Raw genomic sequence first — 24,546 nt, 5'->3', positions numbered from 1 at the left:
AAAGCTTAAGAAGTCAAGACATTGCACGGATTGGAGTAATGTGTGCTGGAAAAAAAAGAAAAAGAAGTTTGAACTCATACTGCATCAATGTCTAAAGCCACAATGTGGCAATCAAATGATATATGCACTGAGAATCTATTCCAACACTACTTAGTAACTTAGGTGTCTGGTGCAAGCCTTGCATGTCATTCAAGCCAATTGTAGTGGAGGGACATTTGAGTTCAATACTTGGAAAAATATGGCAAGTAAAATCAAAATGAAATTGAAATTGTGTATGTGTTTAAAGGTTCTACCAAGGTTCCGAGCTGAAATCTTTTGTAGCCTAGATGACCTACTCGATCTAATCTCAAGGAAAAACAGTGTGACTCACCCTACCCCAAACCTCTCTAAGTTAGATGTATGACAGTTCTCCAACTCAGAGTGGGATAATAAAGTTCAAGTGTGGGGCAACATCTAGAAAATCTCAAAGTAAATTATCTTGGGGCTGCATTCTTTATCTTGGCCATAGTATGGATTTACAAATTAAATTTTGTGTGTATATTCACTGCAAACACCCACGAGACACAACTCGTCCACTAGGGGTAACCTAGGGGTTCAAAGGCTTGTTGCACATGCTAAGTGCAACCGTGATTCCTACAAAAGTGAGTTAGGATTTTCTGCATTCTAGGTTAGTTTTTCTTTTGCTTTACTTGAGGACAAGTAACGTTCAAGTGTGGGGGAATCTGATGAGCACATTTATGTGTGAAATCTTAGGGCATAAAACATACATTTTACCACATTAGACAGAGTTACTCGGTGCTTTCTTATGCTTTTCAGGTTTTAGGTGAATTCTTGTGAAAATGGAAGAGATGATGCTAAGAAAATGTTTTTAAGCTGTTTAAAGGTGTTAATGGCTTGGATGCGTAGCCCATCGAGTCAGCTTCGTAACGGTTCAAACGGCACTTGATTCCGAGTTGAAACGAAGAAGTTACGGCCGTTTCTGTAACGACGCGCGAAAATGGTTTGTAAAGGTTTATTTGTAATTATTGACAGTCGGCTGGGGACAAAGTGAAGCAAAAGTTTGGATTTTAGGGGCCTTAATGCAATAACCAGAAGTTATATTTCCTGTACCCGAAAGATTCCATTTGGAGGGCTTTGGACAGTCCAACTTCAACTTGAGATATCTTGGGCTCCCCAAATCCAAATTGGACGAAATTTGGGTCTAGTTTGGGTGATTTTTTGCAAGGAACACAATGGTGAGGCCTATATAAGCACCCCATGCTCCACGTTTTCTGAAGGACAGAATGGGTATTTTATTTATTCTTAAAGGAATCCTAGTCATCACCCTTTCTCTCTCCTCCAACTTCTCAAGGGCACTTTTGAAATTCTACTTGGGATAGATTTATTTTGAAAGATATTCTCTCACCTATGGAAGTTGGAAAGTCAAAGATGCTTTGATTTTATTGCTTGGAGAAGATATCTACAAAGAAAAGGAAGCACCGTTTAGAATTGGAAGTTTACTTTTCTAGAAATAGAAGGTCTATGTAAACAATCCTCTCTTCTTCTTCTTTCTATTTTTTTCTTTTTTCTTAGGATTCAAGGCATTGTAAAAGAGGAAGGAGAAGAGAATATTCTCTTTTCTTAGGAAATATTTCTCCTACACTTCCCTCTTCTCTCTTCTCCTCTCTTCCCCTTATAAATACCCCTTGCCCTCTGGGTTGTAAGAAGTTAGTTTTTTAGTTAGTTTTTAATTCAATTTTAATTCAGTTTTTAGTGTAATTTTTAGTTCATTCACTTAGTAAAATTTCTTTTCTTCTTCTCCTTCTAAATTGTGATTTTTGGCTTTTCTAAGTTCTAGTTTGCTTTTTGATTTTCTTTTAATGGTTGTAATAGGTTTAGTTTATGCTTTAATTTCAATTTAAGTCTTCAATTGGGTTGTAATTTCTTAATTATAGTTTAGGTTTTAAGCTTTCTAGTCTAAGTTCTTAAGTTGATGACAAGACTTGAAGATTTAGAAGAGGAGGTCATGGTAAGTTTATGCAAGTATTCAAGCTTTTCAATTACATTCATGCAAGCACATCCAGGTTTTACTATCTAAACTCTCAATCTCATTCTCCCTCTCCTCTATCTCTCTTTATTTCTTTTATTTTTTTTATATGGTTGTGGTATGTGGATGCACTTTTATTCCCTTATTTCTTTTTATGTGATTACGAAGTGTGGCTGCGTTTTTGTTATTCCTTTCAATTCGCTTTAGTTTGATAGGTTAGATGCTCATGTGTTAGGACGCCAATTTAATCCCTTAATTTTGTTAGATGCGTATGAGTTAGGATGCATTAATTTTCATTAGTTTAATTAGTTTAATTTAACACTTTAATTTGGTTCACTTTGCATTACTTTTAAGTTAGTTAAATAGAGTGGCGTATATCTCCTCGTGTTCGACCCGTAGCTACGATTGACCCGTACGCTTGCGGTATTATTTTAACTCAAACACCAGTGAAGGTCCGGACTATATGGACACCATGAATTTCATTTTTTGTTTCTTCCAATTTCTTCAAATGCATTATGTGCCCCTGTTAATTTTTATCTCAATCCAACCATGGCACCGGGGATTTGTAGCTCTTAAGATCCAAAAAGGTGCCACTGGATTTTCTCAAGCTGCCCTAGATGAGGTCGAAGTCCTCTATGCGATTGCTGATGGTGAACCCTCTAAGTCAAAAGGGGTTGTTCGATTAATTGACCACTTCAAGCATGCAGGCCCAAATGGGCAGCACTCTGGTATGGTTTTTGAGTTTCTTGGTGATAGTTTACTACGGTTGAACAAATATAACTCTTATAGTGACCTTGAATTGAACAAGCCATATGAGAATGTCGGTGGATCTTGTGCTGGGTTGGAGAGGCTGAAGCGACAGCAACTGCTGCAAGTGCTACTGAACTCCTCGATGGAAAGTGGGAGCCCAGTGTATACTGTGGATGAATCACTAGTGTCCTTAGGGTTTGGGAATTTCCAATATTTTTTGCTTGCTTTTACTGGGATAAGTTGGGTTATAGAAGCTATGGAAATGATGCTTCTCTCTTTTGTGCGACCAACAGTTCAGGCAAAGAATGTTTTTATTGCCTCTGCATTGGTCTCCTTGTATGTTAGTTTGGAAAGGATTTTTGAGGTGAGAAGGTTGTTCGACCAAATGCCTTGGAGAAATGCCATGCTTTGGACAGCGATGCTGGCTGGGTATGCACAGCATGGAAGTGTCAATGTTGCTCTGAATCTCTTTGATCTAATGTGCAGTGGAAGGAAATCAGAGCTGTGGCTCATCTATGGTTCATCTTGTGGAAGATGGATAAGCGTGAATGCATGGGGGTCGTGCTGGTAGCCGAAGCTCATGTCGACCTGGAGACCAATAATCCTAAGCCCATCGAAGTTGTTTTGGGACCTTCTCTGAGCCCATTTAAGACGGTATAATAATGGTGTAGACCCATCTAACATTGGGCTCTTCTTTGTCCCCAAAAGCCCTTTTTCGTCTTCTTCCCCCAAAAACCCCTCTGCGAGACGAAACCCCTCTAGGAGACATTCTTCTTCTTCTCTTCTGCGAAACCCCTCTGCTACTTTCCTTATCTAACTAAATGTAAGTTATCAATCGCCCCACCTCTCTATCTTCTCTTCTTCTTCTTCTTCTCATTTTACTAAATGTAAGCAATCAATCGACTGTTGTTATGATCATGGGTAGATGGGTAATTAGCAGATAAGGGTAGATGAGTAATTTCTTTAGATAGGGCTTTATATAGTAAGAGGATCATTGTAAAGAGCATAAGAAATATATCAAATCTCTCTTTCTTGTCTATCTTCTTCTTCTTCAATCCCCCATTCTAGGAGGCTGCCCCCTCGAAGTGGCATTTATCCATTCCCTTACAGTCATTTCCTTAGCTGACCGATACGTGTTCGTATCAACTGCGCTGCAGGTTCTTACTTTGAAAAACCTTAAATCTGCTGCCATCGTTTGAAGACACATGAACTGAGGGTAAGTTGATTGCATTTGGTTAACTTGGACTTGAGGTGATTACAAATCAAGAGGCTTACAGTACCCACTCGAGTCACAGATCAATAGGTCCAGTTATCGCTGTCCTGGCCATTATCACCATTTTGGGCGTCGTTGCAAGGATGATTGGGCGGCTTTGCTCTGGAAGGAGAGTTCTGGGTCATGGCCAATATGATTTAGAAGGTTGGGTAGAGACCAACTGCGCCTCTTGCATCAACGGAAGGATTGATCCTCTACCACCACGACCACCACCATGTTATTAGTGAAGCCTGATTTTGGTCTAGAATGTGCGGTTGAGATCTTCGGAGGGCCATTTCGGCCTCGAAACGATCTCGGATTGCCGAAAAATGGCGTACATCATCGCCAAAGGCATGTGTTGTGTCGGGCTCGTTGAGATCTTCGAAACGGTATATTTTGGGATATATGTTATGTATTGGTCCGGGCAACCCTATCCGATTTGGCAATTTCTGGGTCTAGGGGTATTTCTGTACTTCGTCAGGTTAGGGCTTCTCTATATAATGATTTTATCTCTAAGATGGTTGTAACAGTGGTTTTGCAACATTTCTAAAGAATAGTGAAATTCGTTTTATTGCTCGGCCGTGGATGTAGCTTCCCATCTTGGAGGTGAACCACGTAAACTTCTGGTGTTGTGTGTTGCTTGTTCTTCTCTGTTTTTCGTTTTTCTTTTGCAAATCGTCATTCTGAGTGTTGTTTTCTTAACACACCACCACCCAATGCTAACGGTTCCGGCAACTCTGTTCCGGTTGCAATCCCGATCCAACCCCCCCCCCCCCCTCAGTAAACGAAACAGATAGAGCAATCTGCAGAGAATCCACCTGCTACTGCTGATTCTTGACATGGTAACAGGTTTTTTTTTTTTTTTTTTTTTGTGAAATGGGTCATGTTCTTTCTATTAATTACAACCTCCAATGTTCTGAATCTGATAATTTTGTTTGATATTTCTGGGATTCCTACCGTCATTGTCTAAATAAATATATCATGACAGCATGAGTGAGCATTTCTTATGAATTGATGGGAACTGAGCACTTGGCTTATTCATGGATGCGAGAGATTTCAAAAGCTGAGCTTTTATTATTTAAATATTTTCTTGTGTTAAAGTTCTCTTTTCTGTGTTACAGTTTGCCTTCTTTGTGGGTGAGTTGCCTCTCTCTCCGATCCACCACCCACCATGATTATGACTAACATAAACAATTCGATCATAGTGTGAGTATGTGACTCTACCTAACAATTAGCCAATTATTCAGTAAATGTTTCTTCTTAATCATTATAATCCGCAATTAGTTTATAAATAGATTTGATCCAATTTCTCTAATTTCTTCTGTGTAATAGAAAACAAAATTGTTTTAGCATCCATTGCTGTTTCCTTCTTCTCATTTTTGTTGTTTTTGTTACTTAATATTAGGCCAGTTTGTTTGACGGGAAGGGAAAAGAAAAGAAAAGAAAAAAAAAAAAAAAAAAAGTGATAAGAGTGAGAGAAAAAAGAGATTAGAGTGACAGAAGAGAGTAGAAGCAAGTCCACATATGTTGTAGGCGTTCGATGCTTGCAGGTCGTCAATGGCGGAGGATGCTTGTAGGCGCCTTCTTCTTTCTCTCGATTCCCCTATTGCAAGGGAGAAAGCCTTCTACCTTTTTAACTCTAATTAAAGGGTAATATCATCTTTTGAACTGCTGTTTTAACACCGTTAGCCACTTAGGGTACGATTGATAGAATATTTCAAAAGTAGGGGAGGGCATTATCATTATTCAAAACTTGGGGAAGGGGTTTGATATTATGGATACTTAGAGGGGAGGGTGATGATATTTACTCAATTAATAATATTCCCTTATCGGCTAATGATGATTTCTGGTGGTACACTCTCACCAAAGATGGCAGATTCTCAACTTATCGAGCTACTATTTTTATGACCCTTAATAGCAACCACAATCACTTAAGTTCTAGACATGCCACTTGGTGGAAGTTCTTTAGGAAACTTTCTATTCATCCCAAATTTAAATTATTTTTTGGGCGTGTCTTACATGCAGAGATTCCAACCAGAGGAACTATTTCAAAATGGATCCCAGTCGACCCTGGTTGTTTGCTTTGTGGATATTCCCTGGAATCAATCTAGCACATTCTCTTATCGTGTACTTGGGCTAAACATATTTGGGTTGCTAGTCCTCTAGGATTGAGAACAGAATTTCTCTCCTATTCATCACTGGAAAGTTTCTCCATTAGTTTTCTCACTCAAAGTCAACTTGACTTACAATCTCTAAAATGGTTCTTTTCTGTTTTTATTATTACTTGCTACTTTAGCTGGGATTCAAGAAACAAAGTTGTGTTTAAGAAAGTTAAGGCCGACCCTATGAGAACAATGTCTCTTATTAATCGCTGGATTGCAGACCTTAATATTACCCCACCCCCTCTATCATCTGATAGTAAATACTGCGCATTATACCCAGCCTAATAAATCTATTTCCAATAATGATTTAATTTTACCCCATCTTAACTACCCTGTTTTAATATGCGCAGGAATCTTTCAACCAGGTTTAGACTCCTTGGCTTGGACTTTTTGCCTTTTGTCACGAGGACATTTCGTTTTGGCAGATGCAGAGTTTCTAACTGATATCCTGCTTTGGAGCCAAAGGTGACATTGATAGTTTCTGACCTGAAACAAGCATCCAGAATGGGCTTAAGGATAAAATAGATCTAGGTTTCAAACAAGGAAGTTCTCAACCATGTCCCGCAACCCTCACAAAATACTTGATTGTGGATTATTTTGCCTATATTGTTTGAACTAAACACTCTTGTACAGGTTCACACACATTTTTTCTTGATACCTCCTGATAACTCAGTTAATTTTTTGGATGACCAAGTTAGCTTGGGAAGCAATCCAAGGTCATCAACTATTTTGGTACAATATGAACAATGTAGATACTTCTCTTATTTCTTAAGAAATAGATACTTCTCTTATTTCTTAAGTAATATATTTCTTCTTCTTTTTTTTTCATCAAGAAAAAAATAAAAACAAGCATGGTCCACATATCACCAGTGTGAGTGGGAACTTCGATGGGACCTACATAATATAAAATAGTAAATCAAACCCAGTTCAGATGCGGATATCAAAATTGACGTGTTTCTGTTTCTCCATTTGGTATTGGATTTTGGGAGTTGCCAATTAGCAAGGATAGAAAATCTTCTTTGAAATCTCCTCAATTTGAATTGAGAAAGAATGGAAAAATGCAATGGCTAATACTCCACCAGGCTATGTTCTGAGGTCTATAGAAGGAATAAGAAAGATTAGTTTTTGAAATAGGGGATTGAAGATTGTGTGATGCTAGGTAGGGAGAAATATAGAGAGTTCGATAGTAAGGATACATGTAACATGTAGAGGAACTGTGCAAATATATATTGGGCACATCAGTCTCTAAACAATTTTTGTACGAAGGGTCCAAACTCAGTCTGGCTTTTGGCCTCTCAGCCTACTTAATGAACTTAATGCCTCGAGACTTTTCCCTGATCACCCTCTTCGCACTCTCTCACCCCCTCCCGATTTAAACAAACATTTCTAACAACTTGCCATGATGTGAATTAGGAGCAAAGATGTGGCGAGTTAGGAATTGTTATCTTCTCCTGTTACAACACGGTGCTGTAACCCACATGACCTCGGTAACATCGCACAATGCGTTACAACACCGTACTGTAACAGGAGAAGATAAAAATTCGGCGAGTTAGTGCCTTCCCATCCTCTTAAATGTTGAAGCACCTTGGCAAGTGACACCCATTTTAGGAAAATGAGCATGGGCGCTGATGGATATGTGTTGAAGAAAAGAAAAAGGCAATTGAATATCAAATCAAACAATTGGGAATGACCCCACAAGAAGCCCTTCTAATGTTACACACACACAGAGAGGGGGCTCAGTCTACTTATTAAGTCTTCAGATCTTGTATAGTGACTTTAATCATCTCAGTAGCCGCATCTAGTTTTATTCAACAACTTAATCATATTACATCTTTTTGCGAATAATCTTTTGGACCCCATATTCCATTAGAAATAGGAACTTGACCAATATTGTAACTTTAGATCTAGAAGATACTACTACTCTTGCAGACTCAATCCTTGCATCTTTAGTTAATTTGGGCAACAACCCTTATACACCTCTTTGACACAAGACTTTTGGTTCCAATTGTTTGCGAATAACAAAATTTGAAAAAAAAAAAAAATTTTTTTTTGATTGACCTAATAACAAGGGAGAGAGATAAGTACACCAGCCGTGTGCTGTAAACTAACTGATGGCATTAATTAGGACACGAGATGGAGTATCATACAAGAGGGGTACTGGGGCCAATTGAAAGAGGAGAAGAGACAGATAGACACAGTGGGGGCTTTAGATTACGATACACTGGTGGTGTGCCCAACCTTTTTCCGAATAATAATAATATTAAGACAAAAGGTTGCATGCACTTTATGCATGTTGCACGGTCACACACAGCCATTAGATGGGAACAATGATCCCCATCGAAATACCAAAACCACCCTCTCTTTATGAATCGTCGATGAGGGTTTATCTCGTGCATGAATCACTTCCCATGATGACTTGTAAACTTGACGGTTGAAAACAACCATTTCACACGGATCATCCCCAAAAAACTGCAGAAATTGAACAGACTTGTTCAGAGTCTGACAAGAAAATAAGCAATAAGTGGAAACATATGACTATCTCTCCTCCTCAAAACAATAAGTGGAAACATATGTCTTTCGATTTGTATCCATAAAATTGGGAAGTAGTTTTCTGTCCCATATGTCTATCTCTCTCCTCCTCAAAACAAGGGGACAGAGGTGTCTTTTCATATGGAGAGAGAGACTCATGCGAGTGCTACCCTAGGCCACACTCCAAGACACAATTCTTTTTTTCCCTACAAAAGTTTATGGTGACCGACCTTCTAGTTATCTAGAAATATAATAATTGAGAGGAAACTTCTAGAATTTGGTTAATTAGCCTAAATAAAACTAGAATTTGGTTAATTAGCCTAAATAAAACTAGGTCTCATGTTCTCTGTGCCACAGCGCAGGCTGCACTCAGACACATGGACCTACCACTCAGGGGGGCAGGGTGGTCATCGTGCCCACCACCATGTGTCTGAGCGTAGCCTGTGCCCCCTGCACAGAGAACATTCTCCCATAAAACTACTTAACTTTCCTTCCAACCATTTATCTCAGAAGAAGTTGCAGGGTCCTATTCCCGAAAGTAAATTCTTTTAAGATTCTCCTTAAAAAGAGGTTTTTGCAAACAACAAAGTATTGTGTGGCAAATGCAAAAGGTTTTCAACCTACAATTCAATGGTGAAAAAAAAAAAAGAATTCTGAAAAGCAACGGAGATTCACATTCATAATTTACTTCCATTTTTAGTGCAATGGTTCTACTATCCTTAGTCACAGGAATTGCTTTGATTTTTCATAAAAGGGTGAAAGACAGAGAAAGGGAAAACACAGATCATGGAGTCTATTAGCGATATGAAATTGTAATAATAGAATAGTGTATGAAATTATTATTGCAGCAACAGATAACTGTGAGAGTGCTATATATCAACAGTACCATAAAGAAACATTAGAAATAAGCTTTTCCTTTCATTTGGTACCATAAACAGAGCAAGCAAGGGTTGCAGACGAAGTTTCCAAATTCAACTAAACATGCAATGTGAAAGTTGTCTTCATTGTCAAAAGTTATGTTTTTCATCTACTCAAATGTTTGAAGTTTGAAGTTTGAACTATTGGCATTATTTGATATTGTTTCGTCTATAATTGTAATGAGCTGGAAATAATTGGGGCTGAGATCTTAGGCAAGGTACACGAAGTTTATGCAGGCGAGGGAATGGCTGGATGGAGAAGTCAGAGCGCCATTACTGATCCACTAAATGAATTATGTGTCCATGTTTTTATTGCATTTGTTATCTAATTGTGTTGAGGCAGATGTTTCTGTTATCTACAGGTGATCATGGTGAAGGGGTACAACAAGGGACCTCAGGACTGACATATGCCTTCTTCAATCCTTACCTAAGGGTTAAACACTGTTGTATTATTTGTTAGATATAACTTTTTGATATTGCTGTAGGCAAAGATTTTTAATGAACACTTTGTAAGCTTGGAAACTATGCAAGTGTCATAAACTGCTATCTTTGATCCAACAAAGTTCGTTGTTGACCTACAAGTTAGCCAGCAGAATTGTGACAAAGTAAGCTAGGATACTAAAGTTATACTAATACAATGAACAATCCCTACTAGAAACTAGAATAGAGTTCTAGCTAGTCATATTCAACATAACAAATCATAGATCCACGGTAGGTATATAGCCAGCTACTTCAATGCCAAAGTAGGGACAAAACTCAGCAGTATGTTGGGAGTTAAATCATATTAACCTTACTGAAATATGGATAGATTACAGGGGCTACCAAAGGTGTAAGAAAATTAGAGAAAAGGACCTATTGTCCACACATAAGACAGAAGAACAGAAAGGATAAACAGGTCAGGAATCCACTGGAAACCCCCTTTGGAATCCACCAAATTCAACCTGAGAAATGGACTTGGAAAAGCACCAAAATCCATAGCTGCATGAAGAAATTTGAAATCACTGTATTCATAAAATCATGGGGAGGCTTATGTCCTGTGCACCTATTTATATATAGCTGGACTGGATAGATATGGATATATTTTGACTGACCTCAACCAAATCCTATACTGAAGATGGAAACAAAGATTAAACGGAAAGAGTAACCTACCAAGCTGTCGTTGGCAAGCTTTAGGGGAATCCTAGTTATTGTAGGACTCTCATAAAAACTTCAAAAAAACAAATTGAACTGGAAACTAAAATAGCACGAGTCCAGCCATTATTATGGACTAACAATTAACCAGCAGGGTAAATTTTAAATTTAAACACATGACCAGAATAATGATTGAACTCATATGCTCATATTGAAACTCAAACCAGACCCTATGCAGGCCAGATTATATAAGAAATTGTTGGGGTTCATGTGTTGGTCCTATGATCAAAACATGGCCTCCCCTCCCCAAATTGAACCACAATAACCCCCTCCCCCCCCCCCCCAAAGTAAAAAAAAAACCCAACCTCACTAGAGGGAGACAGCCTTCTGATTGCTAATTTTATTACAAGAGAATGGTGAGTAGCAATTCCATTTTCAGGGCTATGATCAGACCATCTTAACAGAGTTGTCTTCAGTTAGATTGAATGTGTTTCAAACCTACCTGTACCTGATTCAATCCAGTGCTCTCCCCATATAAGTTCATCTGAGTTGCAAAAGCTGCCTCCAGTTCTGCCTGTGTCAGCAACTTGCTGGAATGGTCAAATGATGTCTTGGCATGAATATTGACTTCTTCCAATTGCATGGATGTCAACGAGAAATGAGTCTTGACAGCCTTAACAGTTCTGTCGATGAAATCTAATGTCGACAGATAGTCTTTCATACGGCAAACGAATTCTACATGACTCCTTGCCTAGAAAGAAAGTGATGCAATATTCAAAAAAAAAAAAAAAAACGATTTATAAAAATGAAGATTTATTCATATAATAAAAGACCCATGATAAGAAGTTACACAATGCTCGAAACATGGTGTGTTACATATCATAATGCCATCCCATCAATTAATATGTCAAGTTACATATTGTGTATTTGAGCATATTTAAGTAAGAATGATAGTCCAAGGAGTATTTCAGAATATGCATGTATTAGATGCTCACCGATGTATTATAACCAAATACATGGGCCAATTCTTGTATCAGACATGACTTGGAACACAATTAATTGGTAAGATCTGAATAACCAAAGCAAACAACTTCTGCAGGCATGTCCATAATCCATTAAACTGACTAGACACTGAATGAGATGGTTGGAGGGTGGAGACGAATGCCAGAAGTTCCAGAAAACACACAATGCAAGAGGACACCTAGATCTGAAGAATATTTGTACAAAAAATATGCAGACAAAATGAACATGATAAATTTTAGTCAAATCATAATATTATAAATTAATAGCATTTTTTTCTTTTGTATTACCCCTTTCCCTTTGCTGTATGCATGTGGATGAATCTTTTTCTGAAGAAAAATAAAATATGGATCAAGATTGTATACCTGTACAGGACTCAAATTAAACAGAGAAGACTACTTCAGAGGGAAAAAAGGAAAATGGAGTTAAGATCATACTGATCGATATTCAGGAGCCCGTCTTGGTACTTTTAGGTAAGCCATATTCTTGTCCTCGTAATCCCATAAAAAGGAAGTGTGGTGAATCCACCGTCTTCTTGATATAGATTGAGCGTTTCCACCGAACTTGTAGTTCCCAAAAACATAATCTATAACCAAGGAATTTCTACATCATTCCATCCACTTGAACAAACATTAAATGAACCCAGAGAAGTATAAGCCAAATAGAAATCCTATTTAGTGATTCTAGTAAGACAAGACTGAGATCAGTTACACAGGCCTGAACAGAACAAAACAACACAAAAATATAATGAATGAAAGTTAGTGGAAAATAAACTGGAAATGCAAATAATAGTAAACTGAAAAACCTAGCTAGCCATGAGAGAAGTGCTACTTTTCCCTTTCTCCTTTGAGTGGTTCTTTTCATGTTAGGATGGTTACGTCAAATAATTAGATTCCATTAGTTTAAGGTAAAATTTACAGGATTTGTTACAAAGCAACAGATTGCATAAGATTTTTAAACACGAAGAATATTTATTGAAAAGATATGCAAAAAATTGAATAGCAGTTTCCTATTTAAATTTCAGGATGTTGTTTCCCCAAAAAAGTGATGGCATCTTGACCATTGATACACTTGGCAATAATGGAGAACTCCACACCCGTCATATGGTTGGATTGTTTTTGCTCACCCAACCATGACCAAATATGCTTCATTGTCATATATGGATGCTTCAAAACTGTATGTTATATATATCGTAAGTACATCCACACATTTCTTGACCATTTCCATATGTATCTTTAGCGTATCTTGCATATCTCCGATACGATACTGATGGAGATCCGGGGTTCAAAATCCCTAATTGAATCACATATGGGCCCACCTGAATAATAAAAGGCTCAAATAAAAGGGTTGATGGCTCCGTAAATAAATCAACGTTTACAAGGAGGGTGGTAATGATGTAAATAAGTTGAAGTCATAACTCATAAGTGAATGCAGAGTTGTAATTTATTGGAACTCCAAAGCACAAACAAAGGTTTATAACATACCTAGTGTAAAGGGTATACTTGGAATTAAGAATAAGATAAGGATATGAAGAATTAATGGATTAAGGGAAGGGTATTATGGGAAACGAAGAGGAAAAGGGTTGAAAGAAAGAATACGATAAGATAGTGGGCTTGAGAGGTCGTCTCCAACCTCTGGAAAAATAAAACAGCGGCAAAGGGGAAAATAGGTTTTACAGTAAAGCTTCCTCATGAGAGGTCCAATAGCAGCGAGCCTCTTGAGTTCGAATCGCCACAGCGACCTATCCCTAGATATCGCGCCAACCAGCCCTAATAACCCAGAAGAGAGAAGTTGCAGAACCTGCAACAACTTTGGTGGTAAGCAAGAACCAGATCTGATTCCTGGTCAGAACTACTAAAATAGAGCCACTTTGTAGGGTGAATGTTTCTGTAGTAGGGATGTTTCCTTACAATCTTAAGCTATTTTGACTAGAGGCAGCAGAGATTGATGCCAACTTCTGGGCTGCAAATCACATTAGGCAGAACAGGGCATCGTGAAGGGAATAATAGAAATAAAAGGGAAGAAGAAGAAGAATTAACAGAGGAGGGAAGAGAAGATTTCAGATGGGAAAGAAGAAGAAGAAGAAGAAAGGGGATAGAGGTGGTCACACAACCTGCTTCGTACCAAACTGGTAACAAAAACCAAAACTTTCATTCATTCAAATCTGATGCTTCGTTGCTTTCAAGATAGTATTTAAAGAAAATAAAACTCCTAATCTAAATCTAAAACTGAAATAAATCCCTAATATAAGTCTAGCACTAATTAAATTATAAATCAATCCTATCACGAATTAACCTATTAAATTTAAAATAGATGATTACAAGATAATTCCCAACTAATTAAAAACTCGAATAAATTAATTATCCTACTGAACCCAAAGACCCAATTGAACCCGGTTCATCTTGGTTTGGGTTTTCAAATGGATTCGGCCCAGCCCATGGAACAGCTCCTGCATCAGATAAAATATGTGATGTAGAATCTGGCCAAAGAGACACAAGAAGGCCCATCGGACCAGGCCCCTTTATGGGCCAGAGATGGACCAGACCAGGCCCCCTCCTGGGCCAGAACTGGACAGCCCAAAGATGCCCCACGATCTGGTTGGGGATCCACCATGACTAGTCAAAGATGTTCCACAGCTTGAGAGGAAGATTGCTCCACGATTCTGCTAGGATCCTCTTTGACCAGTCAGCTGGGCCTGAATGCAATTTAGAAGTTTCCATATTTACTAGTTTCTAATTTAGAAGTTTCCATATTTACTAGTTTCTAATTTAGAAGTTTCCATAATTGTCAGTTTCTAATTTGTGGCCGAAGTATAAAGCCAAATAATTTTATTTTAGTCAACTTCTCTTTAGAAAGGATTTAGTAGTTTCTATCTTATTAAGTTTCTATTTTAGTTTAGTTTTATTTTTAGAAGTCTACTGTAAGTCTGCCTATTAAAAAGGCATCAGATTTTTTTAATGAAAGACAGATTATTAGAGAAAAGAATATTTGGCCAATCTAGCCATTGTGTGGGAGCTCCTCCTATGCTGCAACAGCTGAGATAGCTGTTGGGTGAGAGGCCCATTCCCCCTACCCCCTACCATCTATTTCTCTATCTTCTCCACCTCCTCTGCCTTTCCATCGATCCTTTAGAGCTGCTGTATTTTGTGACTGCTCCACATACTGAGAAGACCAATCGAGTGTGATTACTGCTGCTGCTGCTGTTCTTCAGTCAAGGAGATCAAGCTATCTTGCTGCTGCTGTAGTTCACCCCATCAATTGCAGGCTGTTGTATCCCTGTGCTTGGAGATTAGCTGCAGATCTTCTGAGTGTCATAACTCATAATCCCTCATCCTTCCACCAAACCCTGTTGGGTTTTGACCACCATTCCATCTCACCTTCCACCCCACTCAACCACATTTTTACTCCATTCCACTGGCTGGATCTAGCCTGCACCTTGACCTTCTAATTTTGGATCAACCTCCGGATTTCACAATCACACCATCAGATTAGGCTGTAATTTTCTGCATAGGTTACTCCCTATACAAGCACCACTTGATCAGAACTTGGGCCTCTTCTATTGGCTGGTTTGACAAAATTCCTAACCTTCTATTTTCTGGTTCAGTTCCTAGTTTGGGTTTTGAGATTGCTGAATATTCCTGGGTTATTTGGGACTAATTTTAACCTAAATTAGTTCTACATTATTTGGTATCAGAGCTATGGGAGATGAGGAGAGTTCTAACCTCCCTCACCATGCTCAGTTAAGTACTAATGAGGAGCTTGTTGTAGCTGTTCGACAGTTGATGACTGAAATAGCTTCCTTGAAGACCGATGTGCAGGAAGTGAAAGAAAACTCTAGGCAGCCTACTTTTGGAAGACCTCCACCTCATCCTACCTATCCTCCTCGCCTGCCCCAAAGGATTCCACGCAACCTATACCATGGTGATGATGCAGCTGCTGATTTTGATGCTAGGCAGCGAGACGATAAGCAAAAGGTCAAGCAGGAACTGCGAGATTACAATGGGAAGTCTGACCCTGTTGTGTTTTATGATTGGCTGTGCTCGTTCGATGATTATTTTGATTGGTTTACATTAACGGAGGACCGTAAATTCAAGCTGGCCCGTACAAGGTTGATTGGACCAGCAAGGGAGTGGTGGAGAAACATTGAAGACAGACTTCGCCGCCAACATGATGAGCCTACTACATGGAAGGAGATGAAAGATCATTTGAAGGCCAAATATCTACCTTCCACATTCCGTAGAAGGCTGCATCATCAACTCAACACTCCTCATCAAGGCACCTTGTCCGTAGAGGAGTACATGGACAAGTTCAACAAATTGATTGCCCGTACCGGAATTGACGAGGAGGATGAACAGCTTCTGTCCCGCTTTAAGTTGGGACTGAAAATTGAGATTCGTGACAAAATGGGAGTTGTACCAATTGAGAGTCTCAATGACTGTTTTGACAAATCCCTTGAAACAGAGGATTTTCTGAAGGCAGCCCCTAGACGCTGCAATCTTCAGCTTGCTGAAGAAAAGAAGACCCCCCCCCCCTCCTAACCGTTCTAGTGTTGCCTCTACACCAGCTCCACAAGTCACACTAGATAAGGGCAAAGCCCCTATGGAAACTGCTGAAATACGGTGCTACCATTGCCATAGACTTGGCCATGTCGCCAGGTTCTGTCCACAGCGCGGCAAGGCCAATTCCATCCTTACAGCCATAGAATCCAACCCTGAAATACTTGTTTGTGACCCACAGTTGAGTGGTGAATGGGCTGTTAACGCTGTCCCTGAGGGTGAAGAATTGGATGGCACTCTAGACGATGATTTGGCCCAAAACACCTATGAAGTTAATGTTGCCTCAAGAATACTGCTGGCTGAATCTAAGGGAGAGGATTGGAGGCGTCACACCATTTTTAACACACTGATGAACAGTGGGGATTCTACAGTACAAGTCATCATAGACAGTGGGAGTTGCATGAATGTGGTCTCTCTAGCATTCGTCATCGACAGGCAACTCAGGCTTGAACCACACCCACAGCCCTACAAATTGTCATTACTTAATGACAGCACCTTAGAAGTAACTCAAAGGTGTTCTGTAACTCTTCATATTTCCGGCTACGAAGATGTGTGGTGAGATGTCATCCCTATGATTTTGACCAATGTGCTACTAGGAAGGCCTTGGATCTACGACAACAATGTCTTGGTAGGAGGTACTAAAAACCAATGTTTCTTTGATTTCAAAGGGAAACCATTGGTACTTAATCCTCTTAACATTCCGGCTGTGAGAGCTAACTTGAAGTCTGCCCAAGCAAGGCGTCAACAACTGTTGCAACTCCTCCTTGAGACACCACCGGCAAAGGAAGATAGTAAGCACCATCAACAGAAAAGGGGTAAAGGAAAGCACAATGCGAGGTGATTAGTAGTGCTGTCCCACATGGAACCTTTGGCAGCTAGTAAGGACCCATATGAAGTCCCTTTACGAGATAAGTCCAAGTCTGAATCTGAAATGTTTGGTAACACCTATGTGCCTGCTCCCATGAATACGTTTGAAGATCTTGAAGTAGAGCAAGTGGAATTTATTCTTCCACCTAAGAACACTGAAGAGTGACAGCCACATCTCCTAGACTACATTCGTGTTTCCAAAGAACGGCCTGCATTTTTCTATGGACTGACGACAGAGTTGCACAACTTGAAGCTCAGTTCCACTCAGTCCAAAATTCGTGGTCAAATTTTTTTTAAGAGGGAGAGAGCTGATGTAGAATCTGGCCAGAGAAAGAGACACAAGAAGGTCCATCGGACCAGGCCCCTTTATGGGCCAGAGATGGACCAGACCAGGCCCACTCCTGGGCCAGAACTGGACAGCCCAAAGATGCCCCACGATCTGGTTGGGGATCCACTTTGACCAGTCAAAGATGCTCCACAGCTTGAGAGGAAGATTGCTCCATGATTCTGCTAGGATCCTCTTTGACCAGTCACTCAGTCAGCTGGGCCTGAATGCAATTTAGAAGTTTCCATATTTACTAGTATTTAATTAATTTAGAAGTTTCCATAATTGTTAGTTTCTAATTTGTGGCTGAAGTATAAAGCCAAATAATTTTATTTTAGTCAACTTCTCTTTAGATAGGATTTAGTAGTTTCTATCTTATTAAGTTTCTATTTTAGTTTAGTTTTATTTTTGGAAGTCTATTGTAAGTCTGCCTATTAAAAAGGCATCGGATTTTTTTTTAATGAAAGACAGATTATTAGAGAAAAGAATATTTGGCCACTCTAGCCATCGTATGTGGGAGCTCCCCATATGCTGCAACAGCTGAGAAAGCTGTGGGTGAGAGACCCAGGGTGAGAGGCCCATTCCCCCTACCCCCAACCTTCTATTTCTCTATCTTCTACACCACCTCTACTTTTCCATCAATCCTTGAGAGCTGCTGTGTTTTGTGACTGCTCCACACACTGAGAAGATCAATCGAGTGTGATAACTGCTGCTGCTGTTCTTCAGTCAAGGAGATCGAGCTATCTTGCTGCTGCTGTAGTTCTTCCCATAGAGTGCAGGCTGTTGTATCCCTGTGCTTAGAGATTTGCTGCAGATCTTCTGGGTGTCATAATCCCTCATCCTTCCACTAAACCCTGTTTGGTTTTGACCACCATTCCATCTCATCTTCCACCCCACTCAACCACCTTTTCACTCCATTCCACTGGCTGGATCTAGCCTGCACCTTAACCTTAGAATTTTGGATCAACCTCCGGATTTCACAATCACACCATCAGATTAGGCTGTAATTTTCTGCAGAAGTTACTCCCTATACAAGCACCACTCGATCAGAACTTGGGCCTCTTCTATTGGCTGGTTTGACAAAATTCCTAACCTTCTATTTTCTGGTTCAGTTCCTAGTTTGGATTTTGAAAGGACACCTCACTAGGCATAACGACCAACGGATCCTATTGCTAGCTTGTTTTGATTATTTATTAGTGCTGAGTCCTATTTTGACTCACATTGCTACTTTTTATAAATAAAGACAGCAGCTGGGCATAATCCATGATTTTACCTTCCTATTGTGAGCTTTGCTTTATGATGTTCTGTGGTGATGTAGTGCTACTCTATTATGGTGATTCAACAGCTGGTTAGTGGTGATTCTAACCTAGTTCTATAGTGGTAATCCCATAGTTCATATCCTTCGTATTCTATTCTTCTTCTTTCTTCCATTCAAGTAAGTATCGTGTTGCTGAAGTTCAGTATTTTGGTGGTTATCGGTTTCAGCAACTGTAGTCTTTAAAGTTAATTAATTCTGCTGCTAATCTGACTCTTGTTAGCTGATACCTGATTGTCTTTCATATAATCTATTCATTGCTCCATTAAAATACTTACTATCTCAGATTTGGTTTGAGGTATTTGACACTGCTTAATCTCAGCATCAAACCCTTGGATCAAACTGTAATTTCCATATTTTGATTCTGCCATGTGAGAATAGAATTCGATTAGTATATTATTCGGATCAGATTATCAAAATTTCTCTTTGCTGGAGTTGTTGATTCTGTTTTAAGGTATCCTGCAGAATTGAAACACTATCAGTGCTCTAAATCCAACCATCAGATCTGTTTGATCTTTTAATATGTTATTGTTCTACTGTTAGCCAACTACTATTTTAAGTTATGTTTATATCTGAGTTCCAGATTTGATTTTATTGAGTTTCCTACAATTCTGAGCTGTTACACCCTTGTCAGCGATTCTGGTTTATTGAGGGTTTTTAAAACCTACTTGTTTAGTGGATCTCAACCCCATCTGCTATTGTTTATGGTTGTTACTTAATGACATCAGGTTGCATTTGACACATTACCTGCTGAGTAAACCTAATCCTACATTAAAATGTTTCCTTTAAAAGTATTAGCGCAAAAAATTTACAAATGCCATGTTCACTTTATGTCACCATTCAAATGAAAATAAAGAATCAAGCCGTGCAGCACAGACAAACAAGATTTCCTTTACAACTTATAATTTCGATACAGTAGTACATAAAGGATTACCAAAGCAAAATTCCAACCAATACCATTCTCACGGAGATGGAAATCAGCAATCCCTCGAAACACATCTTCATAGATCAGACCGCTCCAAGACATGATGGGGCGTGGATATAGTTCTACATTAGGAACAGCATCCTTGTTGCATATAAAAGTCACAAAAATGGTCCCAGGATCAACAACGACAGTGCCACCCCCAGTAAATCTTCTGACCACAGGAACCTTATCTTGCAATACAAGTTTAAGCTCAAGAAGTTCGGACGGTTTCCTACATAAACAGATTCAAATTGTTTAGAACACACAAAGAACACATGGAACCACAAAAAAGTCGAAAGGTGAAAGAAACTTGGAACATTATACATGTAACTCATACTTCAGCTAAGTGATAGAATATTTCATCAATCTCTGCCTTATCAAGTTGTATGATTTGTATCCATGGAACTAAATTTTGTGATATATCGGCAAAATTTTGGTTAATTTCGGAAATTTTGCCAAGACCGAGACGAAATGTGTATACGAAATGAAAAAATAACAAATTTCGGTCGAAATTTCGGAAATTTCGGCATATTTCGGTCATAGGCCAATATATCGACGAAATGATGCAAATGACCACTTATTCCACTTAAAGGTCACGTGACCATGGAAATAAATACAGTATTTCGCAAGTCTATATCGACCGAGACCTGCAAACCTCTTATTTTTCCTTCTCCTTTGCTCATTTCTTCTCTTCTCTTTGGTTTTCTTCCACTCTCCAAGCATTGTTCTTCATAGTTTTCGACGCATTATCGCCGGAAACACGTCGGAGCCTCATCCAAGCACATCCTCCAAGCATTTTTCATTATTTAAGGTAATTCTCTTTTCTCTAAAACTAATTTTTTTGAAAATAATATGTTCAATACATGTTGGATTATAATGAAATATTTCTATGTTAGACACCAGAGGCCGATCTACAACCTCAGGGGCATACTGGATCATCTTTTATATATGACATCTTTGCATACCCTAGCTACCAATTGGGGTGTAAATGAATAGCCGAAATCCGTTTCCGTATCCGTGTCCGTATTTGTTTAGCACTATCCGAATCCGTCCGAAAGCTAAATGGATGCGGATACGGATAGGCTATAGCTATCCGAAAAGCTACATTTACATGTAAACAGATAAAATACCCGATCCGTATCCGTTTAGCACTATCCGGATCCGTCCGATAGCTAATCGGATGCGGATGCGGATATAACACTATCCGAGCCGAATCCGATCCGTTTACAACCCTAGCTACCAACCTCACCAGCCATACATGCAGCCAGTGCCAACGCCGCTTCTGCCGACATCATATCATACTAGATCATCTCCTTCACAGGTTGGACCGATTGGTAACCCTAACCCATATCCTAGGATAGGTTACCTACAGTATGTTGATGACTCCATTTACATGACACTGGTGGATGACTATACTCTTTTCTTCTCCGAAACTATACCGTGGTCCACATATGTCCTTCAAACAGAGAACAATGGACGTCGACTCCAGTGGGCCATGAGTGGGGTTGATCCAGGAAGGCACAGCAACTATTATTAGCACTTGTGACTTGTGAGTCTTGCGAGTCTTGTCTCTTGTAAGTTGTAAGTAGTAATTTCACTGATTTGTGAACTTGTGAGTTGTGAGTTTGTGACTTTGTGTATTGCCTATTAAAGTATTGACTATTGAGCTATTGAGTATTGACTATCGAGTCATTGACTATTATGGAGTTTTTGAGAATATGATTTATGAATTATGTCTTATGAGTTTTAATTAGTTTGTTTAAATTTTTTTTATGTCTTTAACTGCCTAATCAATGTGTATTTCACTATTTATACATTAGGGTCGGCGACCGTATACTGTCAATCAAGGGTGCAAGCCCAAAACACCACTTTGAGTTTATTTTTTCGCAATATGAAGATTTAAATGTGTTTATTTAGCCTAAATAAGGGTGTCCATGAAGTATCAGACCTAGATATGGCCAAAAACCCACCGAGATGGACTCCCGAAATATTACAGAAAAAATGCAATATTTCGGCGAAATTTCGCCATAGATATCTCGGTAGGCCCGAGATACCGATATATCGCGAGATATTGAACTATGGTTGAATAAGCAGCCAAGCAGATAGTGATTATATCAATCACCCACTTGAATTTTTAAATGCTTTTACAATCAAGTAATTTGACCAATTCATGCAATCCTTCTAAGGAGGCATATAATAACAGCATTAGTAACATCGTTTTTTGTTATAAACAAGGTTCTAAGTCTCGGGTTTCGACTTGGTTTCAACCTGGCTAAAACCGAGATATGGTCAAAACCTGGAACTTTTTCCCAGCCAACTCGAGACTATGGTTTTGAGGCCCAGAAATGGTTTTTTAGATCAATTTTTATTGTGTACAGCCTATTTTTTATACTCTAAACACAATGCATGAACTATTTTCACCAAAAAAAAAAAAAAAAAACCACTCAAAATGGTACTTGTGGATATTGACCCAATTTTCTAGTGCACGCTAAAGGATACACTAAATCTGGTATTACAAATACTTAGTTCACATAAAGTTAAAGTACAAGAACAATGAATAATACATGCCATCCAAATAAAACAAAGTTTTTCAACAATCAACACTTGCTTAATTCCAAGCAGAGCTTCTTAGTGGGTCCACGAGCAGCATATCACTGAATATTTCAGAGCCGTTTCTCTGAATGCACCACATATGTATCCCATGACACGCTTTGGGCCCAATTGTTCTGATAGTCCATAACTGCCAATCTATAGGCCCCATCATCAACTTGTATAAGATATCCCAGCCTAGGGAGGGGCTCACCGTGACTGTCGACAAAGGATGACCGAGTACCTAACCCATCCCCATATCCATATGTAGTAGCAGATGTATCATGACCACTCATATATCCAAACGAATAGGTGCTCTCAAAGGATGGTCCACCAGCATATCCACCACCATTCGATCCATACCCAGCATATGATGCTGATCCGTCGCTCTCGAAGCCACTATCATGATGCTGTTATGGACTATGGGTCTCTGCTATCATGATGTTGGGACAAAAATACTATTACCTTTGAGAAGAGAGGTTCACACACTGGTAGAAGTCGGTTGATAAAGGTTGTAGATGCACCAAACGAACGAAATATGCGAAGAAATCCACACTAGGAGGCCAAACTCCCACTCCTGTGTCGAAACCTGCGACTTCTCCACTGTCTTGATCGAAACTTGCGAGATATCACAAGTTTTGATCGAAACATGTGATATTTAAACTTTGGTTTGGTTCAGTTCAACTGGTTTCGACCGAAACCAGTCGAACCCAACCGAAACCTGGAACTTTTTAAACTCCCACTAAGTTTCATCTCGGTTTCGCAACCAAGATATGTCGGTGGTTTCAGTCGGTTCGACCGAGTTCTTTTTCCATGGTTATAAGCCATACATTCAACAAGCCAACTTGATTGAGTAAAGTTTTTAGAATAAGGAAAGTCAGTTCAAGACTTCGAGTCACCAATCCTCACTCACAGGGGTAAGAAATAAAATTAAGTATTGATGTCTCATACTGAAAAAGGCAATAATCTTGTCACTCGAGTAACCACGACAGACATCTCTTCGGACCAAGCTCTTAAACCAATTAAATAGTTAAAAAAAACAAATGAAATCTGAACCAACAACAGTTACATATGAAATAGAATAAAAGCAACTCTGTCATCAACAGTTTTAAATGCAAATTTGTAAAATGATCAGGTAAGCTTACCCACTCACTCCCATGACAATAGTAGGAGCATTTGTTCCATCATTTATGATGCACCAATTATCGGAAGAGGTCCTGAACAACCGCTCCTCCAAATGAAGCTGCTGTAAGACAGACATTCCTTTCAATTTAACGATATTCATCAATGGAGCCACAACAGTTTTAGCTTGAGTTACAGCCATTGAATAGTGAACACTAAAAATTTATTGGGAAACCTTTTCCTCCCTGTGGATCAGAGTCTACTTCCCATGAATTCTTCTTGTTTCCTGAATTGGTGATATAGTTCTGGAAGGTACCATCCATCAACAACAAATAGACAAAACCAGTTAGAACCCAAATGTCATAACAGATATCATGCAATAAAAAAAATGGTGAAACAACAGAGCAATTGGAAATCTACAAAGAATATATGAAACATTTAGAAACTTAGAATATCAAATCATCAGTTTGACTTCTGTATATTGTGGAATATAGGTTTGAGCAAGGAGTTTAAATTGTGGAATACGGTCCCTAAAGCTTGAAATTGGAAATTTTGACAATTGAATGGTCAAGTATCAGATTTCAGCCTCAAATTCAATCATTTACCCACTCATGTAATGGTATACTTTCCAAGTATATCCATACACTCACTCAGTCTTATGAATCCTCCTCATAGTCTTAGATTTTTTAATTATTTAGTTCTCCACCTGAGCAACTCAAATTAGGCTGAAATTTGACGTGACCAAATGATAGCAGTCATAGCATAAGCACATAAAGTGCGTGCCAAAGCTAAGAATGTCAGGCCCAAGTAGCCCAAGTCTTACATGGGTTCAGGCTAATGCCCTCTAAAATAAAAACTAAACTGAAACCAGAGTGATTCATGGTGATTTTGAGCACTTCTGTACCTTTAAATTGGGGTGGATATTGAAAAAAGATTTAGGCAACTGAAGTGGAGCTCTAAAATTTTTGCAAGTTGTAACCAGGTTATAAGGGATACCCATTCAAAGGTGTCAAGAGGGTTC

The 24,546-nt window shown here is 39.0% G+C and overlaps 1 protein-coding gene across 3 annotated transcripts; it reads right to left on the bottom strand.

The window, feature by feature from the left end:
- Positions 1-11,133: 11,133 nt before the first annotated feature.
- Positions 11,134-23,967, bottom strand: LOC122660902 (putative lipoate-protein ligase A). Of its 3 annotated transcripts, none has more exons than XM_043856154.1 (5): positions 23,761-23,967; positions 23,549-23,646; positions 19,808-20,046; positions 12,225-12,373; positions 11,138-11,518 (listed from the first exon to the last, which is right to left on the bottom strand). In XM_043856154.1, exons 2-5 carry the CDS (start codon positions 23,560-23,562, stop codon positions 11,240-11,242), a joined length of 681 nt encoding a protein of 226 aa, XP_043712089.1. In that variant the 5' UTR covers positions 23,563-23,646; positions 23,761-23,967; the 3' UTR covers positions 11,138-11,239. The 3 variants fall into 3 exon arrangements, with proteins under 3 accessions (XP_043712087.1, XP_043712089.1, XP_043712088.1); XM_043856153.1 differs by having other exon boundaries at positions 23,549-23,649; positions 23,761-23,966; XM_043856152.1 differs by lacking the exon at positions 23,761-23,967 and having other exon boundaries at positions 11,134-11,518; positions 23,549-23,752.
- Between the last annotated feature and the right edge of the window lie 579 nt (positions 23,968-24,546).

Source organism: Telopea speciosissima, chromosome 5 (genome assembly GCF_018873765.1).
Source record: "Telopea speciosissima isolate NSW1024214 ecotype Mountain lineage chromosome 5, Tspe_v1, whole genome shotgun sequence".
Taxonomy (NCBI): Eukaryota; Viridiplantae; Streptophyta; class Magnoliopsida; order Proteales; family Proteaceae; genus Telopea; species Telopea speciosissima.
This window is presented reverse-complemented; position numbering and strand designations above follow the sequence as displayed.

Bases quoted from the DNA above. Each gene is read 5' to 3' on its own strand.
- LOC122660902 (XM_043856152.1), bottom strand. From the start codon at position 23,727: ATGGCTGTAACTCAAGCTAAAACTGTTGTGGCTCCATTGATGAATATC. The intron at 20,047-23,548 runs GTAAGCTTACCT...CTGTTTATGTAG, and splicing joins ATTGTCATGGGAGTGAGTGG to GAAACCGTCCGAACTTCTTG. The intron at 12,374-19,807 runs GTATTGGTTGGA...CCTTGGTTATAG, and splicing joins TTTCCATCTCCGTGAGAATG to ATTATGTTTTTGGGAACTAC.